The sequence below is a fragment of the Rhinolophus ferrumequinum genome, chromosome 12 (assembly GCF_004115265.2).
Source record: "Rhinolophus ferrumequinum isolate MPI-CBG mRhiFer1 chromosome 12, mRhiFer1_v1.p, whole genome shotgun sequence".
NCBI classification, from domain to species: domain Eukaryota; kingdom Metazoa; phylum Chordata; class Mammalia; order Chiroptera; family Rhinolophidae; genus Rhinolophus; species Rhinolophus ferrumequinum.
In genome coordinates this window covers 81,943,565-81,966,597 of record NC_046295.1, presented here as the reverse complement: position 1 = coordinate 81,966,597, position 23,033 = coordinate 81,943,565, and the positions used below count along the sequence as shown (strand labels likewise).

The 23,033-nt window shown below is 56.8% G+C and overlaps 1 protein-coding gene across 2 annotated transcripts in view; it reads right to left on the bottom strand.

Annotated features, from left to right (window-relative positions):
• Positions 1-8,852: 8,852 nt before the first annotated feature.
• OLFM1 (olfactomedin 1) overlaps positions 8,853-23,033 on the bottom strand; it is a 37,312-nt gene continuing 23,131 nt past the window's right edge. For both annotated transcript variants that reach the window (XM_033123542.1, XM_033123541.1), the window contains exons 5-6: positions 17,102-17,208; positions 8,853-9,748 (exon numbers count right to left, since the gene is read on the bottom strand). In XM_033123542.1, the coding sequence (XP_032979433.1) occupies positions 9,074-9,748; positions 17,102-17,208 (782 nt within the window). In that variant the 3' untranslated portion in view covers positions 8,853-9,073. The remainder of the gene's footprint in view (positions 9,749-17,101; positions 17,209-23,033) is intronic.

The window sequence follows — 23,033 nt, the reverse complement described above, 5'->3', positions numbered from 1 at the left end:
GATAGGCCACGTGAACACCCGGGACAAACGTGCCGGGCAGAGGGATCAGCCAGCACGTGGGCATGAGGCTTCAGTCACGTGACGCTGGAGACAGCACCAGGGGATCCAACATTTGCAGTTTCTTCTTGAATGTGTGGCCTCGTGGCTCTGTGATGGGTTATCACAGAACAACCGCTCTGTGGGATGTTGAAGCTGGTCCGTGAGAGCAGCAAGGTGCTCAGCGTGGCCCGCCTGTCCCCGAGGCCCGCTGGAGGTCACCTGGCCACTGCCAACCTGAGCTTCCCAACCTGTGTGACGGGTCACTGTGATGACAAAATGAAGTTGTGAAGTCAAGCAGCTCAGCCTGGAGCCCGGCACACTGCGCTCAGTACACAGAGGCGCCGAGGAACAGCTGGCCGGGCCCGTCAGCGCCCAGCACCCGTCTCGCGGCCCCGCGGCCCCACCCCACGGCCCCCAGCCCCAGCGCCCATCTGGCCACCCCGCCCCAGTGCTTTCAAGGCTGGCTCAGGGGCTCATCACGGTGATCCAAGGGTATGTCCTGTTTGAATCCCGTTCTACAGCTTGGGAGCCTACGTCCCCTGAGGGTCGTAAATGGCCATCAGCACAGCACCGGCCAGGGCTGGAGCTCCCCAACCCCGGTCACACTTACCTCCAGCACCTACTGCCTCTTCCACTGTCCAAGAAACCCTCTTGGGGCTGCATTTGTGGGTGTCCCTTTTGGCTTCCTTTGTGGAAAATGGCTCCCCCCAAAAGCCCATGCCAAGGAGGACAGCAAGAGAAAGTGAATGGTCAAGACTGGGGTGTTTCTTACCCCAAAAGCCGCCCTTCAGATTACTTTAAACTTGGGTTTATAGACTTGTTAGGGCTCAAAGAGGCTGCCTTTTTTCTATTTCATTACATCTGCATGGGTGAAATTAGCTGCTGCTTTTGTATCTGAGAGCTGCAGACTCGTGAGCACCTTCTGGAATTATCTCTCTGTGCTAGACAGAGGACCCGCGAGGGGTGGGGTGTCACATTTGAGCCTGCAGCATGCAGCTGGGTGCACGACAGCATTTGTGGGATCCCCGTCCCAGGGCAGATTTCACACCAGCCTTCCTGGGACTAGTGCAGCAGCCATCAGCCTTCTGGGAGGAAGGACCCAGGACACTCTCGTTCTGGCTGCCGTCAGTCGTGTTTGAAGCTCCAGGATTCACAGGCCAGGCCTGCAGCCGCCGAGCTGCAGTCAAACTTTAATTGGATGTCTCCTTTCCCGGCCCTTCCCGAGTTATCGTCAGCTTCTCTGGCTGACCCGCTGCAGCCACTGTTTTTCTTCTTTATTATGTTCTGCCACAGCCAATTTAGCGGACACAACAGGCGCCTGTGTAAGCCAGATGAGCAGCCTGGAGCTGAGAGCAGAGCCCGTCCCGCTAATTAAAGGAGGCGGCAGCAGGGCGAGCAGCCTGGAGGGAGGGCAGGGGCCACAACGCCTGCGGGCAGGTGGGCACCCCTGCCATCTCTGCTGCCTCGGGGACAGCCAATGGGGTCTGTGCTGGAGACGCTGGCCAGGAACATGCTTCTCAGGAGATCTGAGCCAGCCATTGGTGTCCTTGAAGCGAGAAGCTGTTGGAGAGAGAGGGGCGGGGAGGGGGTCCTCCAGGAATCACGCAGGAATTCAATAAGCAAAATGAAGCAATGAAGAACACGTGCTGCACCGTTCTTGGTGACCTTATTTTCAAGGCTTAGCGGGCAGGAAAAGATCAATAAGGAAATTACTGTTTCTTTTCATGGCGTCAGCTGCTGAGGCCTCCCAGCTTGCCACGGCCCTCCCTCCCGGGCCTGACTGGAGAGGAAGAAATCACCCCAGGGTGGGGGCAGAGGGTCCATCCCAGCCAATTCTGGAAACTCCGGCCACTTAGAACACAGTCGTGTGACACCGCACCGCTTTCTCCAGGCAGGCTCCATTCAGCAAGGGCCCCAGACTGGGTGAGTGGTAAGTGGATCTAGCCAGGTTTGCCACTAACTAGCTGTGCTAACTTGTTCTGGCGTTAATTACTCTATCTGGGCTTCTCTGTCCTTACCTGCGAAGTGGGGACAGCAGTGGCTTCAAGGTGGCGTGAAGGGCCGAGGACACAGGCTTCACTGAGCAGGAGCGGGGGTTGGGGAGGGCCAAAGCCTTCTTTTGTCTGAGGCCAGAACCCCTGAAATCAGCCCAGGTGCTCCCGCCGGCCCAGGCAGAAGTGTCATAGAGCTGCGGCCACATTTCCCAGAATGGGGGACGTCTGCCAGTACCACTGGAATGCCCCCCTGCTCCCTCCCACCAGGCCTGGGGCAGGTGAGGAGGCTGAGGCCCCAGGCGGGGTGAGCGTGGTGCAGGCAGGTTGGGGTGTCGCACCTGAGCTGTGCCCTCCCTCCTGCAATGGCTCTGGGCTCGTGTTGGGCTGGAAAGCCTGGAAGGCCGGGGCCGGTGGGATGAGGCCTTGGAAGCAGAAGGGTCCCCCGGAAGTAGGCTGGGCGCATCATCGCTCACGTTTTCCCAGGGAGGAGCCTAAAGGCCGACAGAGCAGCTTCCAAGCCTGCCTTGCTCCCCTGCAGCTGCTCTGCGCCTGGTGGGGGCTTGGAGTCGGCTGGTGTATGTGCACATGTGTGCACGTGACGGGGCCGTGGGATGGAGGGCACACAGAGGGTGGGTCCACTCCCCCACCCGGTGACTCCCAGCCAGGGTGGAGCAGAAACAGATGACAGCCCTCGGCCTTTGTTGGCCAGGCCTCGCCTCCCTCTGCTGTCTTGCTCAGCACCCGGCGTCCGTGACTCACCAGCAGCCGGGGCTGGAGGACAAGCCCGGATCCTTGCCGGGCACACCGTTCTGGCACTTTCTGCTGCCTGCTGTGTGATGAATAAATGTCCGGTGACTCACCAGCTGAAGGACATGACGTGTGTGCCAGTGTGGTGGAAGGAACAGAGAGTGGGTCCAGGGCCGGCCTGCCACTGACCACTGGGCCCTGGCTACTGATCAATCTCCTGTGCCAACTTCTGTAAAATGGGGAGGGCACAGCGCCACGTCGGGCCAGGGCTGCCTCTGAAGACCTCACCTGCTTGAGTCCTGGCAAAGTCTCGGGGTTTCGGCGCTGTGTTTGAACGCAGAACTCTTCAGAGACACATCATCCCAAAAGCATGTTTCTCGTTGCTGATCTGACAAAATGGGTGAAGGCAAACATCCTGCTCAGATTTAGTGATGATCCCGGAGACTTTACAATCACAGGGGCAGGTGTCACTGTACACACGCCTTTAAAGAGCTCTTGGAAAAGCACGGAGGGAGTGCCAGTCACAGAGGTCACCAATAGTCACCTGCGGGCAAACCCCCGCCCAGGTTATATAAATGGCTCTTTCCAGGGACAGCGTCGCAGACTCAAAGAGAAGAGCCCAGAAACGGGGCCAAAATATAGGGGACACTCAGCGTAGGATTCAGTAGTAGGGGAAAGTCGGGCTGTTTAATAAATAGTGTTGGAGCAACTGCGCAGCCTTTGGGAAAAAACTGGCCCCGCACTTCACACGACATAACCCCAAAGGCACTGCCATCGCAGTGTAAGGAGGGAGCCCAACAAGTAGCAGAGAAGATGCCTCTTCACTGTCCTGACTGACTCAGAAGCCAAAAGCATTGGAAGAAGGATCGATAGTTCTGACTACATTAAAAAAACCAAAAACAAACAAATGAACAAAAACCGAAAAACCACACCACTGACATCAACAGAGATGATACTTGCAACTCACAGACTCACAAAGACTAACTTCCCACACAGAGGAAGAGCTCCTAACACTTCCATGGGGGAAAACACAACAACTGAGTAGGAATAAGTGGGCAGAGACATGAACTGAGAGCTCAGAGATAAATACTGCCAATGGCCGTGACTCTAAATAAGAGAAATAAACACTCAAGCTTCTGGGAGCCTCCAGGTCCTACCTCCCAGGCTGGAAGACTCCCACAGACTCTCCAAACACTCAGCGGGGAGGCCAGCCGGCACTCAGGGACCCTGCCAGGAGGAAGGGGACCTGGCGCAGCCGCTGTGGAAGGAAATTCAACAGCATCTGGCAAAATAGCAGACACCTGTCACGTGCAGATACATGACGCGACTTTGCATAAGGGTATTCACAGAGGGAAGGCTCTAAAGAGCAGCGTATTGGAAACAACTGAAAGTCTACCAAGGGCAGGGGGGCCGAGCATAAACCCAATGCCAAGTGTACACGCTGGAACACCACCCAGCAAGGAGGGGGAGCAAGGCAGAGTTCCGTGTTCCTGCATCACCTTCAGGGAATATTGTTACGTGAAGACAGCAAGATACAGAGTAATATACAAGCCGGGTGCATTTTGTATAAGAAAAGTGGGGTGCGGGCACCAATCGATGCCTCTCTTTGTGGTTGGGTTCAAAGGTCTCCATATCTCATTCTCATCGCCTGTGAAAATAATCTCTAACAGTGGATTTATTAAAACAAGAGCGTGATGCAAGAGGCCCTTTTAGAAACATTTCACCCACAGGAAACCAAGTGGAGCTTGTTCTCCGGAGACCTTGTCCTCCACACTGCAGGTCTGGGCCACCAAGGAAGGGACATCTCCTCTGATGGTGAGCGGACCGTCCCGCTGCTCTGCCTGGGCCTGATGAGGAAAAGCATTGGGTGGGCCACAGGCTCCGAGCTCCTCGGGCCACGGGGCAGCCCTCCTCCAGCGTGTCCAGGGGTTTGGCCTCACTCCTCAGGTTCCCAACTGTCCCCACAACCGGCTCTTCCCGATCACTCGTCTTTTACCTCCACAGGTGGCTGGACAAGGATCCAACCCCAATTCCCCTCCCTGCCAAACCCAACCCCTGCGCCTTGAACACCAAGGAACCGCTTGTCCAAAGTCTGGGCTCAGCACCTGCCCCGGCACCTACCCACCTTCAGGGACCCATCCTCAGAGAAGGCTTCCAACACGTCTCCATGTCGGCCAGTGCTGTGTTGTGGACGTGGACCTTCACAGGTCAGAAACTCAACGGCCGGACAGAGTTTCCCGTGTGTGGACAAGGAGCTTGGTGCCTCCCCTACGGGGTGGTGTGAGGTCAAAGGGACGCATGGGGGTGCCGGGATGGGTGCTAACGCGGCTTCTCAGTGTCCTCTGTACTCAAGCTTCCACTGATAACCTTCAAACGGAATTCAGTTAGGCGTCCCAATAGGAGATAACAACCTACCCCCGATCCTGGCGTGTTCAGCTCCTCTCAGGTCCCTTCTCACAGACGGAGGCTGGTACCTGCACGGCAGCCCTGCGCTGCCTAAGAACCCCCGAGACGACCGCTGCACCCACAGCAGCTGCCTCCTTCCCGCTCACTTGTGCAAGTTGGGACAGGGAGAAGAGCCACCCTCGCCGCACGCCTCCCATAAACCCCACACGGGCGTCGTGATGCTCCAGGAGCCGGGGAAGAATTCCACGGGCACCTGTGTGGGGTCACCCGTCACAGGCCTCCTTCGGGAAGAGGAACCCTGTGGATATCAGGAAGATTCCAGCCCAGCTGCACGCAGAGCTGAGCGTCTCAGGCTCGGGTCTCCAAGGACCCCAAAGAATTGCTGGATTTTGATTCCAGGCCAAACTTTTAATAAAGAAAATTCATCCACAGATGTTCAGTTATTGGAATCTGGGAGATTCAGTGGCAGGCCGGCTGTTTGATTTGCTTGCTGGCGGGACTATTTTTCTTGCGTATTTAATAACCTTGGAGGAGTGTTTTCCCTACTAAGTACTCGGTCTGAGGCAATAAATCCATCCTGGACCCATCAGGTCATTACTTTGTCTTCTGGTGACTCAGAACAGGTATTTGTACATCTGTGGTTTCCTCTGTCACGAAGGGGAAGTTATGAAGGGATCGGCCGGAACTGCGGCTGTAGTTACAGGAGAGCCCCTGCTGATTGCGCTGGGCGGGGCGCCTGTCACCTCAGTAGCTGGTGGCCTCGTGGAATTGCCAGCTCCTGTCTCTCACAGGAGGATGTCGTGTGCCATCTCACTCTGTGATGATGTGTAAGCGTAAAGGGATGAAGACGCCCCCACTTGTAAAAGTTTTAGTTGCAGGCGGGTCCAGTGTGAGGGCCTGCTTCCGGCTAACGAGGCTGATTAAGGATTAGGCGGTCCTTCCGTCCCGCCCCTCCGCTCCCCACCTTATTGTCACAGTCCCGGAGAGTGACAAGAAAGGACTTTTGGATTTTTTGGGCTTGGGCTTGGTGGATCCCAAGGACTGTGTGGGTGCAAGAGTCATCATCACTGGGAAGAAGGGACGGACGAGAGCCCACGAAGAAGCAGCGACTGCTCCTTGGAGATGGGGAGGAGAAGCTTCTAGAAGGTGGGACCTTTGTCATTGGAGCTGGGAGGGGAGGAAGGACAGCAAGGAGGACACAGCAGAAGGCACCAAAAGGCTCCAGAACGCAGTGGGTCTGGAGGTGGGCCCAGCAGGGAGTGGGCAGAGGGAAAGGGCAGGGTGCCCTGGGGTCAAGAGACGGCATGTGTCAGGCAAGAGGCAGCACGGTCTCCCTGCAGTGGAGTCCAGGAGGCCTGTGAGCCGGGAGCCAGGGGTCCAGCCGTGGTACACAGCTGTGGCCCTAAGCTGGGGGGGAGGAAGGGTCCCAGAGTAGCCCAAGGCCAGGCCAGGCAACTGCCCCTCCCCCGACGCTGAATCTGGACCTGTTGGCCAACAATCACCAGCACGTTTCCAGAGTCCCCTCGGGTTTCCCCCCGCCTCCTGCCCCAGTGGTTTAGGGTTCACCCTATTTTTCCCCCAGGGGAGCTGACCACCATCTGAGGACATGAGGCCATGCCCATGGAATCCTCCTGGTGGGGGAGACTCAGCCGGTAGCCACCCCCTTCTTCAGCATGATATTTGACCAGAAGGGGGGAGGGGGAGAACCGGGGAGCCTATGCCTTATTTTTCGTCCCATCTTTTCCCAACTGTTGGCCAGAGCTGGATCACAAGGAATGACCACGCCTGACAGGGTCCCCACACCCCCCGCTGCCTCCTTCCCCGACTGGCTCCCTGTTTCAGCGTCTCCAGCTTCTGAGTGGGCTCAGGGACCTGTGTCAGACATCCTCAGACTGACTCCACGTGTACCGAGCACTGTGAATGTCAGCTGTGTCTAAGCGCCACCAACAACCCGCCTGGGTACTGGCCCAGCTGTCTTTCCAGGACAAACGACAGAAATTCAGGAAGATTGTTTTGGAAACATGTCGGCTTGTTTGCTCACTCGTTTGAATGCCAATTGGGCCAGGCTCACCGAGGCTGCTGGCTTTTCCCAGTGCCCACGTCACTGCCCTGCTATCCATTCAGCCAAGGGGTGCCAGCTGCCCCAGAGCAGAGGGGAGGGGAAGCAGGCGGGCGGCTCCCACGCACCACGCCACGCCTTGGACCTCTAGTGCTAAGCTAACGGCTGGTCCCCAGCGCTGTCCTGTGAACTCTGACATTGTAATTTTTCTGGCTGGCACGAAGCCCCAGGGCACTCCAGATGGGCTCAGGACACTGAGATCTGGCTGTCCTGTGGAGACCTCAGGAGTGGCTCAGAGGCAGAGCCCGATTTGGCACTGACGGGCCTGGTCCGTGTTGGCCCGGGTTCTTTGAATACCCTATGGCCTCTCTGTTTCCAAGGCCTGGGGATCCAGATCCCAGCGGGGGCCAGCTGCTCACCACAGGCCCTGGGGTTCCCTTCACCCACTCTTTAGCAGGGTCTCTGCTGGCACCACCTGTCACATCTAAAGCAGGTGCCTGTCCCAGACTCTTTGCAGCTGTGACCTTGGGGGACATTGGCAGGCAGAGGAGGTGGAGGTGGGGTGCCCAGTGCTGCAGCCCTGGAGTCTGAGTCACCTAAGGGGGGAGGGGACCTCCAGATGACCTTCAGGCTCCAACTTTTCAGGGGATGGGTGGTTAGAGCCCCCACAGGGAACATTAGAAGCCCCACAGGGCATGCTGTCTTCCAGAGGGAGGGATCTTCCTTCCTCTTGGGGGACCACTCACATCCTGGACTATATCTGCAAGGATCTGAAAGAAGTCATCATTTTTAAAACCCTCAGAATGACAAGTGAAGCAAAAACATCTCCTAATATTTTTTATTGTTCCTTAGATAACTGGAGAGTACAAAGTTCCCCTCTTTTTTACTTAAAAAATGTACTTTCCTCACACGGACGCCCTTGGGGACATCCCTTCCCATGGGAAACGGGTTTTCCCCTAGAGGAGCCCTTCTTATCCGTGGTTACATGGTTTAGATAATTGAACAAGAAGAGAATAATTCCTTTGATTATTATCAACACGAACTTGATGATCTCTCTATAAGGGTGAACACTGATTATTTTTTTTCTTTTTAGAAACAAGAACCATCCACTTACTGATCCAAACTACGGCACTGCATTACAACATCCATTGCATAAACCGAATGCACAGAGTTACCACCTCAAGGAGACAAGGACAGACGTTGCACAATACACTACGGGGAGGGTGGGCACCGCGGCTGTCTGTGCCACACACGCCGACCACCGCGCGGCAGGTACTACACATGGGTCCACGGGCTACTGGGGTCTCAGCGCGTTAATCTAAGACACAACACACAGTCGAGGAATAGCCGCTGTGATGGGTACAAGCTGACCTAGCCTACGTGGACCCCTCTGGATGCCAAGCGCGGCCCGGGGGGGCTCTCGATGACACACAAATAATCCCGTCCATCGGCACCGACCATGATCTAAGGAAAGGTCCATGCGATCCTAACAGTGGGTTGTTCTCGGGCGCGAATTGGCCAACAGTCATTGCCTTACTTCTTTAGTATGCTATTTGACCAGAAAGGGGACTGGGGCGGTGATGGGGACAGAACCGGGGAGCCCTGGGCTGCAGTTCCAGCTGCAAAGACGGGGGTTTCTTCCCAAATCCGTCGCCCTCCGGCCTGAGCTGGAGAAGCACGGAGGTCATGCCATCACGCGCTGCCGGACTCCACGTTGCTGATGCGTTTCCAAGATTAGTATTATTAGTATCGTGAGTGGGTTTATTATTTTTTTTGGCAGCTGTTTCACAGGAACGTCCACGCGGGTGAGGACTCGGACCCTTGGTGACTACAACTCATCGGACCGGATGACGTGGAAGAGGGTGACGTTGTAGAGGACCTGGTGGCCGTTGTTCCAGGCGTACAGGGCCCGGTCCTTGGGGTTGTAGTCCAGCATGGAGATGTGCGAGTACTTGTTCTGGAAGGGGATGTCTATATACTCGTAGGTGGAGGCGTTGGTCTGGTAGGCGTAGTGGACCTTGGTGCCACCCGAGTAGCCATTGGTGACATAGAGGGTCCCGCAAATGATGAAAGCCTCGCCAGCACTGCGCTTGGGGTAGCTGGTGTTCCAGGTCTGCAGCACCTGCAGCGACACGGGGTCCAGCTTGCTGACCACGATGTTGCCAGCGTTCTGGTTGGTGGCGTAGACGGCCCACAGCCCGCTCTCGTCCACCATGAGGTCGATGTCCGAGTGGCCACCCCAGGCGTAGTGGTACATGTTGTTGTAGCCGGCGTAGTCCAGGCTGCGTGTCTTGAGGATGGTCTCTGTCTTCAGGTCGAACCTGATGATGATGTGACTCTGGAACTTGTTGAAGTAGATGGAGCCATTGTAGACCACCTGCCCGGTGCCGGACCAGGGGTGCGGGAGGCGGTGGGACGTGAAGTTGTCCGTGGCCATGAAATCCAGCATGGATCTGTACTCGCGGACAAAGCGGTTGTTGTGATAACCGTCCATGTACCAAACCTGCAGGCAGAGCAGACTGGTTAGCAGGGGATGGCCCTTCAGACTCGCGATGTAATTTACGGCTCGGCCAGAGGGGCTGAGAGGACCAGGCAAGAACGATGAAGACTACACAATGTCATGTCCTTCCCCCAAACCCCCAGGGCACGCTTCCAAAGGGGAGAAGACTATTTCCCCCCCGAGGAGGAAGCGCCCACTTTGGCGAAAGGTCGGGGAATGAAGTGTGGGAACTGACAGCCTGGGGCACCCCCAATTTCCTGTGGGTATGGGCTGCTCTGCACCCACATGAGTGGATGGTAAGGAAAACCATGATGGGAGCCCAAATTGAGCCCTCTGTTGGGGTGCCTCCAGGCCGTGGGTCTGCGGGCACCTCTGTTTGGTCACTGCCCTCTCCTGGGCCAAAGGCGCACAGTAGGTGCTCACCTATTTGAGGAAGGAAGGAACCCCATCAATGTATGAAACCCCAGGCCAGCAAGATGGCGTTGAAAAGAGCATGGCCGCCTGGGCCCTGGCTGAGGACACACTGCCGGGCAGCTCCTGTCTCAGCGCTGACCCACACGAAAGTCACCCGGAAGGGTGGTCCCTGGCACCCAACAGGCACCATGCGTCAGGCCTCTTGGTCCCACCTTTCCATTTCTGGCACAGCAGGCGGGATTGAGTCATCCCGTCTGCCAGGCAGAACGTCATTAATTTGGCATTTGGGATGCTGTGAGTGTCATCACTCTTTGTCACACCCAGTCCGGGGGAAAGTGACTATCCAAGAAGAAAGTGGGCTCCTAGAGGGCCCTGACTGTCGAAATCAACCAAGATAATGAACCCAGTCCTGGCCCATTTGGGGTGACGGAGGAAGAGATGTCTGCTCATTGCTTAAATGACAGTTGACTCGAAACTGTCTAGACTTTGTACAAAATGCTCTAGTCATTTTCAACCAATATGGGAGCAAATTAGAAAGCAACGAGTGAGTCAGGAGAGTCTGCTGGCTGCCACCACTGCCGGTGCGTCTGTCTGGCAGGAGGACAGCTGTTCTACCCATCTTGTGCCTGTGAGCTGCAGGGTGGCGGACGGGGCGGCAGCTTTCCGAGGTGGCATTCATTACACAAGCGTTCAAAAAAAAAAATAAAATAAACACCAAAAAAATTAAATAAATAAATAAATAATAAAAAAAGAACCAAAAAAACCCCCCAAAACAACCTTGTTCCTGAGATATCCATTCAGATGTGCTTTTAGTTTTTAACAAGATTTAAAAGGAAAAAAAAATCCCCAAACTGGGTCTCACTTGAGGCTTTTAGGGTTTTTAGCCTCCGCAGACCAGCCCTGAAGGATGTAGTCACAGATTAGAACGGGGTGAGAGCAGTGTTTCGATGGGTGGAGCTACTCAGGGTGGGATGCAGGCCCTTCCCTGACCACGTCGCCCAAAACTGGCCCTCTTGCCTCTGCTTGACTATCTCCTGCGACGGGAGCTCACTGCTTCTTTCAGACGCAGCTCAGAGGACGTTCCTCACCGAAGCCTCCCCTGGCCCCTCTAAGGAATGGCCTTGCCTTATCTCAGTGCCCAGACACTTTCTGAACCTGTGCAAACGTCTGCCTCCCACACGACTGGTCCTTTGATAATAGCACCGGTCTGATGTGTTCCTGTACCCTCAGGGTCCAGTGCTTCCTTTCTGTGTGTGGAACTGGGTCGAATCATAATCAAATTACTAAAGACTTTTAAACCGCCTGTTCCTCCTGTAAACTGGCAAACTGGACACAGGGCACAACACTTCTAGAAAATGCAACTTAGATGGGAAGGGAAAATCAGTACAAGGTGCTGCACGTTTAATGACCAGCTCTTGGCCTGGAGGCTTTAATCACTGATGAGAAGCCACCCTGTGCAACAGAGAGGCGTGTGCTTGGCATCTCAAGGGTCTTGCGATAAGGGCCCCATCTTTCACTGAGGGCTCCCCGTCGTCTGGGTGTGTGCACTCTGGTCTCTTCCTTCCTTCCTGTCCAAGTCCCAAGTTCAGAGGTAGCCTGTCCCATCCAGGACGCCTCCCCAGCTATCTGTGTCTGACCTAGCGGCCTGGGCCCCGCCCAGAACAATTACATCCGACAGCTGGGGCTGAGCCAGGCCTTTGTGTTTGGTTAAAGCTTCCAGGGGCCTCTACTGTGCAGGAAGACTGGGAGCGTAAGCGGCTCACCGTGGACTTGACCACACTCAGCCCTTTGCAGGTGTGCTCGGCCTCCGCACGTCTGGGTCCTAGCCCCGCCACGCTTACTTAATTGATTTGAGTTGTAGCCTGGCACCAAGATTCGCAAAATCTGCTCACAATTTATAATGTACAAGGCGAGCTGGAAACCGCTACTGTAGCGACAAAGGAAGTATGTGTTGCCGGGTCCTCTCCCTACGTACCCCCCAGGGGCCAGCCCAGCCCAGGTCCAAGGCCAATGTTCCACCAAGGCTGAGCTGCACTGGCTCCTGCACAAGTCTGGGGGCTCAGCTCCCGGCTGGAGGCCAGACCCAGCCAGGGTGGAGCCTGGGGGCAGCTTCTCAGCTGGGCATGTGGGCATCACAGCCAGTGGGGTCCTGGGCAGCACCTGCTGCTCTGTGTCTGGGGGGGCAGCCCCAAAGAAATGTGGGCTTTCAGGGTGCTTTAGCGCTCCTATTTCCTGGAAGGGCTACGGTTCTTTGCATCAAGAACCAAGGTCGCCCAGTGAAGTACTGGGAGCAGATCTGGGTGCCTCTCTCAAAGGAGGGGGGGTCCAGAGGTGAGTGCCAGTGGCTGCTGGGTTCAAACCGGGAGGGCCCTGGCCACAGCTGTGGCCAGCGCGTGTCCCTCCTCCCCGCAAGCAGCGGGTGGCTGCATCATTCTTCATTCATGCCGACAGAGGCTGACCAGGGGCTGCCCCAGCCCCCTGGCGCGCTACGGGCTAAAACCCCGTTTTATAAGAGCCTCTGTGGCTGTCAGTGCCACTGTTCACGGAAAGACCGCGCGTCCGGCCCTGAACACGCAGTGCATGCCTTGACGCGGGCTCATCCCCGTCTGGCATTTCCTGACCTTGGCCCTGAGGCTCAGAGAAGAAAAGTGTCTGAAGGTCAGACAGCTGGCCAAGGCGACAGGGAAGTCCAGACCCAGGTCTGAGTGGTCTGCCCACAGGAGACACCCGTGTGCCGTGACCTGACGGCTCTGTGCCACTGCACAGCTCATCTTCTCTCTATACAGGCAGTGGGGGCGTGATGGCTGGCCCGGGACGAAGCCGGGGTCGACCCCAGGCCCTGACAGCCCACAGGACGCCCTCGGGTCCAGCCGAGGGAAGGCCGATGGGTCACATCCCCTGGTCTTGGGGTCCCTGCTCCTCCCCGCAGCCTCACCCTGCCCTGCACCAAGGCTGGTGGGGGCTGGGGCTGCCTCCTCACGGGCCCCTTCTCTTACGTTGTCTGTAACCCTCGGTTCCTGGACACCGCCTGCCCTCGGGGCTGGCCCACGTCCCTGCCCAGGGCATCCATGAGGCTCCCTGTGCCAGAAAAGGTGAAGTAACACAACCTGCTGACTCTTACATTTGTAAATGCCACCCGTTGGGCGCACGAGGCCAACAAGCTCATACGCACGCCCACCGCGGCCGCCCGTCAGAAAGCCGGGTCTGCCGCATCTCGGCTGCGTTTGGTTCCACATGGCCGGGTGCACTGGGAACGCGGGATTCTCCTAATCGTCTCTATTATTTTCTCTGCTTTTCAGTGACGAGGAGGTCTCGGTTAAGGCACGGCAGGGCAAAGGGCACCTGTCTGGCACTGAGTTGGCGTCGCCGTCCAGATGCACCGATGTGGCCAGGGGGGTGGGAGGGGGCCCTGCTCAGGGGCCACTGCGGGGAACCTGGGCTGAGTGCGCTCCTCCCTTTGGGTCGTCAGGCCTCTGTCACATGTCCTCCTGACAGGACTGCTGACATCAGGGCGTCTGGGCTGGGAGGAAAGATGCTGGGAAGGGAGCCGTTAGCTGAACGGGGGGAGCGGGGAGACTTCCCTGGGAGCAGAGGGTTACACGGAGCAGGGGGAGGTCAGCGGCCCCAGGCCGTCCCTGCTTCCTCAGCGGGGACAGAAGGGGGCTGCTGCCGACTGAGCGCCTCACTGTGCAGGCTCTGACCGCTGACCACATCAAATAGTCCGTCAGATCAGGTGACCTTCAGAAGAAGGGATTCTGTACGACCCTTGTAAAACGTCTGCGTGGCTTTGACACCCTTTAGATGACAGAGAGGAACTTTTATACACTCAGCTCAGCTCACTGCTGCTTGTGACAATACACCCCTCTGAACATGAACTTTCTGGGGGTGGCAAGAGGTAGCCGGTCTCCTTGCTCATGACGTCTGGTGTGAGAGGGGCTGGGGCACCCACGGCAGAAGCAGACCAGTAAAAAGAAAGTGGACACCGGACTCCAGAAGGGCCCACAGGCAGAGCTATGTGCCGTAGCACTGGGGAACAGGGTCCCTGGAGAGCACATGGTCTCCTGGGCCAGAGGCACAGCCTGGCAGGGTATGGGGACGAGATCCTGGCACCAGGGCGAGAGCTTCCAGAGCCTGGGTACCAACAGAAACACATGGGCGGGTCATCGCTGAGAGAAGGCGGCTTCTGGACTGCCCCCTCCCGCCCCCCACTGCCTGGTATAAGTTGGTGCTGAATAAATGAGTCAAGGAAGGATGGCTGCAAAGGCATACCCAGCTAACCTCGTTCAAAGAGCTCAGCGCGAAGGTGGCAGGACCTGACAGCTCTGCTGCTCTCCTGCAGCCCTTTACCCTCGTGGGGCCCCCTCCAGGGGTCCTTGGGCAGTTTCCTGCCCCTCAGCCCTTTGCCACACCCCTCTCACCACGCATGCCCTCCCTTCGTGGCAGCCTGCATTGAAGCTGACATTGATTTTTTTTTTTTGAGCGAGTTATTGGTCTCCTGCGTGTGTGTGATCAAAATTGGATGGGAGAATGGAAAAAATCAAACGAAACAAAACAGTCTTCCAGATCAATGGCAGGACCTGGGGACGTGTCACTTGGCAGCTGTGCCGAGCTCATGGCTCAGAATGGCCCGGGCCCAGCTTGGGGTGGGGCTGCCAACTGCCCACAGTGCTCTGAGCAGGCCCCTGGCCTCCACCGCCAGCCAAGCTCTCTCCTCCCTTCCCGGGGTGCCATCAGCTCCCCGAGAAGCCCTCCTCCTCCTGCCTTCCTTGCACAATCTGTCCATCACCAGGGCCTCCTTTTCTGGAGGGTGATCAAGTCATCAAGCAGAAAATAGATGTCTAATTATCAAACGCATCCATCACCACCTCGACATCTTCACGATTCTACGCCCGCCCCGTACGGGGGAGGCAAACAGCGGGCTTCCGGGAGCCCCGATCCTTGGTGTCTGAGCAAAGATAAATGACTGGCCCTCTTGGAGACAAAGGGAACTGATATTAAATCAGGGCTGAGGCATATTTTCAGTGCCAGATACAGGCGGAACCACCCAGATTGGGTTCCTTCTCTGTAGCACTAAGGTCAGGGGTTCTGGCTCACGGACCCCAGGGGGTCTGCCGGGGCTTGTGGGGTGTGTGTGGTGGGGTGGGCAGATTGCAGGCAGGAGGTGGGGAGAGGGCAATTGGGGGGCGGTATCAGGAGACTCAGCTGGGAACGCCAGTGCCTGCTCTAGACATTTATTCATCAAACCACTGACCAGCCTTTCCGAGAGCCTGGGTCAGTCACGTGACCCTTCTGGACCTGGGTTTTGTCATCAGTCCAGTGGCGATGACAACGGTCTCGTGCTGGAGGGTCGCTGGAGGCCCAGAGCAGGACAGGCCTGCAGCGCGCTCAGGCGAGGGCCAGGCCCACGGGGGGCTGTGTGTGGGCCCCGTCACTTCCCCTTGTATGTGGGGAGTTCCTGCACACCCCGAGTGCCTCACCAGACCCGGGCACACAGAGCTGGTCCCTCAGCGTCTGCCATCGTCTCTATTTACTTCCGTCTTATTGTCACTATCACCAGCACCTTCAGCTAGAGCCTGCTCCTGACCAAGCGCAAAACAGACGTGAGGTTTTCCAGATGGGATGTGGACAAAGGAACAGTCGGGGTAACAGCCCATTAAATTGTTAGGAAACTTGTAAGCACCAGCTAGTGGTCACGATGCAGAAAAGGAATCAGAAACAACCTTCCCCCCAAATACCCGAACCCATCTCTTCCTTCATTGTATCCGAGGGTGCAGAGTGCAGCCAGCCCCTCCAGAACTGCCCACTGGCCAATGCGGGGATGAGCGTCTGGGAAGACGCTGGGGGCGAGACGGGCGCTGGGGATGAAGACCAAGGAGGAGGCTCCCAGACGCCCGCCAGCACCTGTTCCCTCTCCCGCTTCCCCAGAAGGAGGAAGGGTGTTAGAAGCACAGTGTTACCTCACATTTTAACTACAAGAGGTCATGCCTTAGGCTGCCTTCTAAATGGTGGCATGGGGCAGGGTGTATAGAGGTTGGAAATCTCGGGACAGAGGGACCATGCGTGACCCGTCCGTTTCCATTAAAAATCCTCCAGACCTCAAACTTCTCAGCCTCTTTTTCAATCCGGCTCAGAGGAGGAATTGAGTTGTTCTTTTTTTTTTTTTTTACGGTGCTAATTTTCTACATGTCCTGCAGGACCCTGAAGGGAAGGGGGCTGAGAAGCAACGCTCCAGGCTACTGGTCTGCTCGCTCTGGCGACAGTGGTCAGGCTGGTGGACACCAAAGGACAGCGAAGCCCAAGCAGCTTCTCTCGCCCACTGGGAACTTGGGCGGAATCAGCCCTTGGCGGACACTCCAAAACGCGGCTGTCAGAACGCCCAGTGGCCGCGCAGCCCCGCCATTCCCCAAGGGGCCAGAACACCAGCCCCCCGCACTCCCATCAATCCAGACGGTGAGTGTGCTGCTTGTCTCTCTCTTCCTTTTTAGGATTTTACCCAGGTGGGAAAAGTCTAGAAAAAAGGAACCTGGCCTCTTTCCTATATCAAAAAGAAGCATGAGTTTCCATCAGCCATGAAAGGAATGGCAAATGAAATACAAATGAGATGTCATTAAAACAAGAAAGGCTAATGGATTCTCCTCCTGAGCAGAGGCGGATGGGCGTGTCTCAAAGGTCTCAGACTCTGAGCGCCACCCTGCCTGAGGGACACACGCCTGGGAGGGCAGTGCAGGGGTCTGCCACTCCTCCTCATATCTGTCCCCGTGGTCTGTGACTGGTCGGCACAGGGACCTCAGCAAGGGAGGACAAACCCCTGGGGGCACCAAGCTCCGCTCCGTCCACAACCTCTGGTTGCCAGGTAGGTGGGCGTGTTGACATCAGCGTGAGAGCTAGACACTCAGGGGTCCAAATGACATCAGACCCAGGCCCGACCAAGGGGGCACTTACCCTGTTATCACCTTCTGGGGCCAGAGGGTCTGTCATCCAGGACCCGAACCTTGAGCCGGAGGTCTTGATGGTCACGGGATCACTTATGCCAGTCAGCTTGCCACACGCTGGAAGAGAGCCAAGAGTGAGTGCCTTGGCCGACCCGACTGCCCACTGGGGGAGGGTGCAGGGATTCCTCTGGCCATCGGTCTGCGATGGCTGCTAAATGGGCGGCACCCCAAATCCCAAAGGCCAGAGAAGGCGCCCTTCCCCCAAATGGAGCAACGGAAGCCAGGGAAGACGAGGAGGAGGGGCCACTTCCCAGGCCTCCCTCCCTCCCCATGGGACCTGGGGGGTACCAGAGCAGCACTGCTGGGGAGTGGGGTCAGCCTGCCAAGACTCAGTTTTCTCCTCTGGGAAATGGGGACAGTGGCAGCTTGGCCTCCTATGTCTGCTAGAGAGAAGGCACTGGAATCACCTGGCAGGCTTGGGCACGTAATGAGGCTCCAAGCAGGACGCTGTGCGAGCCACGATTCCTTCCACTCGGCAGGACAGTGCGCCTACTCTGCTCCCTTCCGTCAGTTAGAACCAGACAAGGAGCAAGGGGCGGCCCACCAGCCCCCCACCCCTACAGCCTGCGGGCTTTTCCTGCAGGGTGAGAATGTCTCTTCTGCCTGGAGGAGGAGCCCAGAGGTTGGAAAGCTGGGGCGCTGCGGGCACTGACAGATCGGGGGGCATCAGGACGGCCAGGACATTGGATGTGACCTCGGGGTCCCCCCGCCCCCATCTCCCAGATGGAGGCTGGAGATGGGGTGGGATGGCCTCAGGGTGTACCATCCATCACAGGCAGCTGGAACACAGCACTTCCGACCCAGGCCCCGCCCTTCCCACAGCCCGCAGGCCTCCCAGGCTGCAGCTGACGGCCCAGGGTGGCCAGCACACCGTGCAAAACGCCACTCCTCCCACCTGATGCCAACCTGTGTGCACAGCTGCCAAGGTCCGCAGAGTAAGCGGATCTCAGCCAGCCTCGGGGCCCTAGGAGCCGATCTCCGTCTTCAGGTGGGAAATGGGCGCCTTCCCTGTGGGGACGTGTGCCCTCCTACTGTCCTCCCTTCCTCCTGCCCAGACCTGCGTGTCACTTCCCCGGTCTGTACTGCTCTACTGACACCGAGTTAGCGTGTGTACACAGCAGTCTGCAAAGTTCAGAGAGGACCCGGGCGCTTTCCGAAGATTGTTAGTGACCTAACCCCAGGGCCCCGGTTTAGCCAGGATGGTCCTCAAAGTGCAGCCCCAAGGAGGTGCGCGGCCTGGCCCACCCCACCTCTGCATGTTTGGGGTGCCTCCTGCTCTCTCCTTGAACTTTAAGTGGGGTACGTCCACTGGTAGCATCACACAGGACTGGGAAGACGGACCCTCCTGACCCCGCGCCCAGCTCCAGGCGCACCTGCTCTCTGTTGGCAGGAGAACACGGATCTGGACAACTTGGAGGCTTGAGGATGGACTAAGAGCTGCCGCCTGCAATCGGAACGGCTGGCTTTACCCCCAAATTCCACCAAGTCACGCTCCTCTGCTCCTCACCCCCAGAGCCTGCTCCCAGGCTGTTGCCTCTGGCCCAGATTCGAAAAAGAAACGCCACGACTATTTTTACTCATCTATTTCTTCTCTGGATTTCTGTTGCCTGTTCCGCCTTCAGGAGGCATTATGGCCCTTCCCATGTTAATGCCATCCCTTCTCGGCCCCGGGAGGCCAAGCTTGCAGCCCCGGGAGGCCGGTGGGCACATGGGTGTGGGTTGCGGCTGAAAATCACAGCAGGTCTGCTCGGGCCTGCCCACCCCTCCCCCAACTGTGGGAGGAGAGATGGAGGAGAAAGGAAGTGCAGGCGCTGTCCAAGGTTAAGCAGCGTCTATGGCCACCAGAAGAAAGTGGGTGGGTTTCTGGAAACCCCAGGGGGATTCCTGGATCAATTTTTCACCCCACTCACCTCTTGGGGAATGGGGGTGGTGTTCCCTAAGAGCTTCCGGGGCAGGTAGGACAGTGTGGGAGAAGCACGGCCTGGCTGGACCCTCTGCACTCTCTTTGCTCCTATTGGCCCTGGGGGAGCTCTGGGCTGCCCCCAGGACGGTGGGCCCTCTGAGCTGGGTGGGAACGGGGAGATGCTAACAGGGGTCGTTTGACACCATCAGCAGGCCCCCTCTGGCCTCTCCCTGCATCCAGAGGCCAGCGCCCACTAAGAAGTCATTGAGCCCCTGTGGCTTTCTCATGCAAGGCCTCCTCCCGCTGAGCCAGGGGACAGTGGTCCTGTTGGAAGTCCTGAGAAGCCATTGCCCCCAAGGTGTCGTGGTCTGGGGCACCACGGGTGGAAAGCCTGCTGGTTTCCCATCCAGAGCACTTGGTGGGTTCTGGTCATTTCTCAATACGATGGTGACTCAATGGTACTCTGCTGGATGACCTCCCCCAAAGGAGACCAGACTTCTCTCCTCCATGTCACACTCTGCAGGTGAAGTGAGGGTCGGCACCCCAACTCAGCTCACATGCCTGGCCGTGAGCCTGGTCTTCCTGCCCCCAACCATTGTTCAAGCCACTGTTCCACCTGGAATGCCACCCCCCTTCCTACCTGTCTCCTGTGGCTTGACCCAAACTGATGCTTCTTCCAGAGACCTGTCCCTTCTGACCCCACCCCCTTGTCCTCACTGACCTGTGCAAGTGACCACACATTTCCTGGGGCCTCAGACATGAGTATCTGGCTCTTACTGCCCCAGGCAAGAAGCTTAGTGCACTCGCCCACTTCCCCAAGGCAGCCTGGGGGGTTGTCCAGAATGAATAAATGAATGAGCGAATGACTCATCCCTCAGGCGCTTGGAGGTGATGATTCACCTCCCAGAAATTCCTCGTCCGTCTACTGCTTCACTGTCTGTCCCAGTAGAGGGAACGGGGGGCAAAGGAGTGCGGCCCAGGGAGATGGTGTTCCTTGTCTACAATGACCGTGCCCACCTCCGAGGTGGTTGCGAGAATTACAGCACTGAAGCTACGGAGAGCTTCGAGAAGGATGCCTAACAGGGAGTACACGTTCAGTGCAGGCCCCACTATTATCATTATTGTGACTGAGAATGTGGAGAAAATGGGGTTCACCTTCAGTCAAGTCCAGGTCATGGCAGCCTTGGGCCATGGCACCGTGTCCCACACATGGTGGACCTTGCGGCCTGTGGCCGCAGAGAAGAAGCTGGTGCCTCGGGAGACAGGCCGCAGATCCAGGTCTGACCTGCAGCCGTATCAGCCCCACCTTCCCCGGGCCCAGGTCTCCCTTCTCTCTCACCCAAATGCCCCCGGGCACCCTCTCCCAGCCCCTGGAGGAGCCTTCAAGCCACAGGTTAGAGCCGGTAGAGAAAGATTCCAGCTGGCTCAGGAGCCCCGCTCTTCAAACGACGGCTGCATGCTGAGCACTCCAGGGCCGAGGGGGCTGGAGGCCACAGCGCTGCTCCGTCCAGACTGGTTCTGATAAGACCTCTGGAACTGACAGGCTCTGTGAGGCCCTCATGGCAGAGCCGGGCGGTACAGCCTTGGCACTTTCAATTCACAAAAATGTCCCTTGTCACTGGTGCTCAGGGTGTGTGCAGGGGAGGGGGGTGAAGAGGAAGGGCTTGGGCAGCCCCGAGCAGGTGCACTCACAGGAGGGCTGAGCTCCTGGATGGCACACCCAGCTGGAAGGGCCTGGCACCCTGAGAGCCCAGGAGGTTGGCACCTTGCGAAGTGGGAAGCTTGGACAAAGCAGTGACCCTGCAGATGAAATCGCCACCTCTCGCTGTTCCTAGAAGGAGGCTACTTCTGAACAAGAGCCAGGGTGTCTCCAAAAGGTGCTTGAACAGGTCCAGGGTGACACGCCCACAAAGGGACTCAGGCCAGAGACCAGACTGAGGGGGCTCGTTGCCCCACAGCAGGCAGACTGGGTCCTGGGAACACCCCCTGGCCTTCGGGCCCATCTCCCAGCTTTTATCCCTTAAAAACAGGGAAGAGTGAAGCCAGAATATATAAGAGGTCTAGAGGTTAAGAATTTCAGGTTCAAGTTTCCAGGTGGACCATCAGGAAAAACATACAATTCCATGGAGAGAGGGATTCAAAAAAAGAAATGGAAAACAAACAGAACCTGCTTTGTTCTGTGTATATTCTGGGGCCAGGAATTGTCAGCAATATCGACTTGAAGAGAAGGTGTGACACAGAGAGAGACCTCACTAAGTGCACTTTTGGGGAGCGGCAGCGAGGCCCTCTTCCTACTGTTACACCAGGAAGGTAACCGAGACGCTGTGCACGAGGGAACCTACAGGCAGACTTCATCCCGAGGAACCAAGGAGCAGAGGGGCGGGAAGGAAACTGCAGCCACTGAGCTGCTACGTTGCTACGTCATGCCCCAGTCCTCCCAGCTCAGGAGAGCTGTCTGCACACCTGGTGCCACACAGCAAAGGGCTGCCTCCCTCTGTTCTACGCTGGCCAGCAACCTCAAAGCAAGGAAACAGGATGCTAAGACCCTACCTATTTGCAAAGCTAAAATACAGACTACATTAAGAAGCCACAAGATATGAATTGGGTCCTTAAGTTACTGAACTAGAATGAAAATCTAGGAGAGAAGCAGAAGCAGCTCTATCCATGTCTGTTGTCTATGGTCTGTCATCTATCTGTCTATCATCGACCTTCTATCTATCTGCATACCTACCTATTCTACCTACCTACCTACCTACCTGCCTGCCTGCCTGCCTATCTACCGGCCTATTGTGTTTCCCTGAAAATAAGACCTAACCGGAAAATAAGCCCTAGCATGATTTTTCAGGATGACATTCCCTGAACATAAGCCCTAATGCATCTTTTGGAGTAAAAATTAATAGAAGACCCGGTCTTATTTTTGGGGAAACACGGTACCTACCTACCTATCCTCCCACCACCTACTCTGCGCCGGGCATAGTGCAGAGCCCATGACACGAATGACATCTGTGCACTCACACAGTAACCTCAGGGCACAGGAACTCTACACCTTCATCTTAGAGACAAAGAGGTAGCTGAAACGCGAGTCGTTCCGTGCCTTCGGAGAGTCACACAGCGGTCGAGTGGCACTGACTACTTTATGACACTGTTCCCCCAGCCTGGGGTTCTCACAATTTGGTCCATCTGAATAAAGCGGGTGCTGGTTAAATGCTGATCCCTGGGCCCCACCTGCAGACTCAGCGGGTCTATCTACACATCAGCGTCTCTTGAAGGAAGACTGAAATGCAGAGGTGAAAGCACATGGCTGCCTTCCCACAAGGAGAATGAGGAGAACGCAGCCTCCGCGGGCCTAGTTGTCCTCTCTTTACTCCCCAATCAACCATTTAGCAGCCGGGGGTAACCATGTGACAGAGCCCAGAGCCTAAACCACAAGGTAAATCCGTCCAGCTTCTAAAAGCAGGACAGGCACAGCCAGGAAGGCTGCGCGTCCCGAGAGGGTTGCACCGCCCTCAGAAAGACCCTTGGCCTCTCACTGGTTGTAACACTTTGCTCTGAATTTCCATTTTGCTCCCTTATTCATTAATCGGAAAATGTGGGGGGTTAATCGTGTTTCTCCCTGGTTTCCACAGCCTGTATATCAGGGAGGGAAAACACCACTGGTGGGGCAATAGATAACACATAAAGCCCCCTCCCCCTCTGGATTCTGCAGAGCCAAGAGCGACCTCCCAATGGGCGGGCAAGGAGGGTCTGGAGAGAGACTGGTGGGCTCAGGGTCATTATGGGCAGAACCCCAAAGACGGTGCCCAACCTAAACAGTCATATAGCCTCGTTGTCAGGAATAGAGCCTTATAATCACTGACATTTCAAATGTCCCACTGACTCCTGGAATGTCAAAATGGAAAGAGCTGGTAGGTACAGCGCATCTAGCCCAGACCCCTCCTGGGACTGTCCCAGGTCACCCAGCCCGTGACACACCAGGACT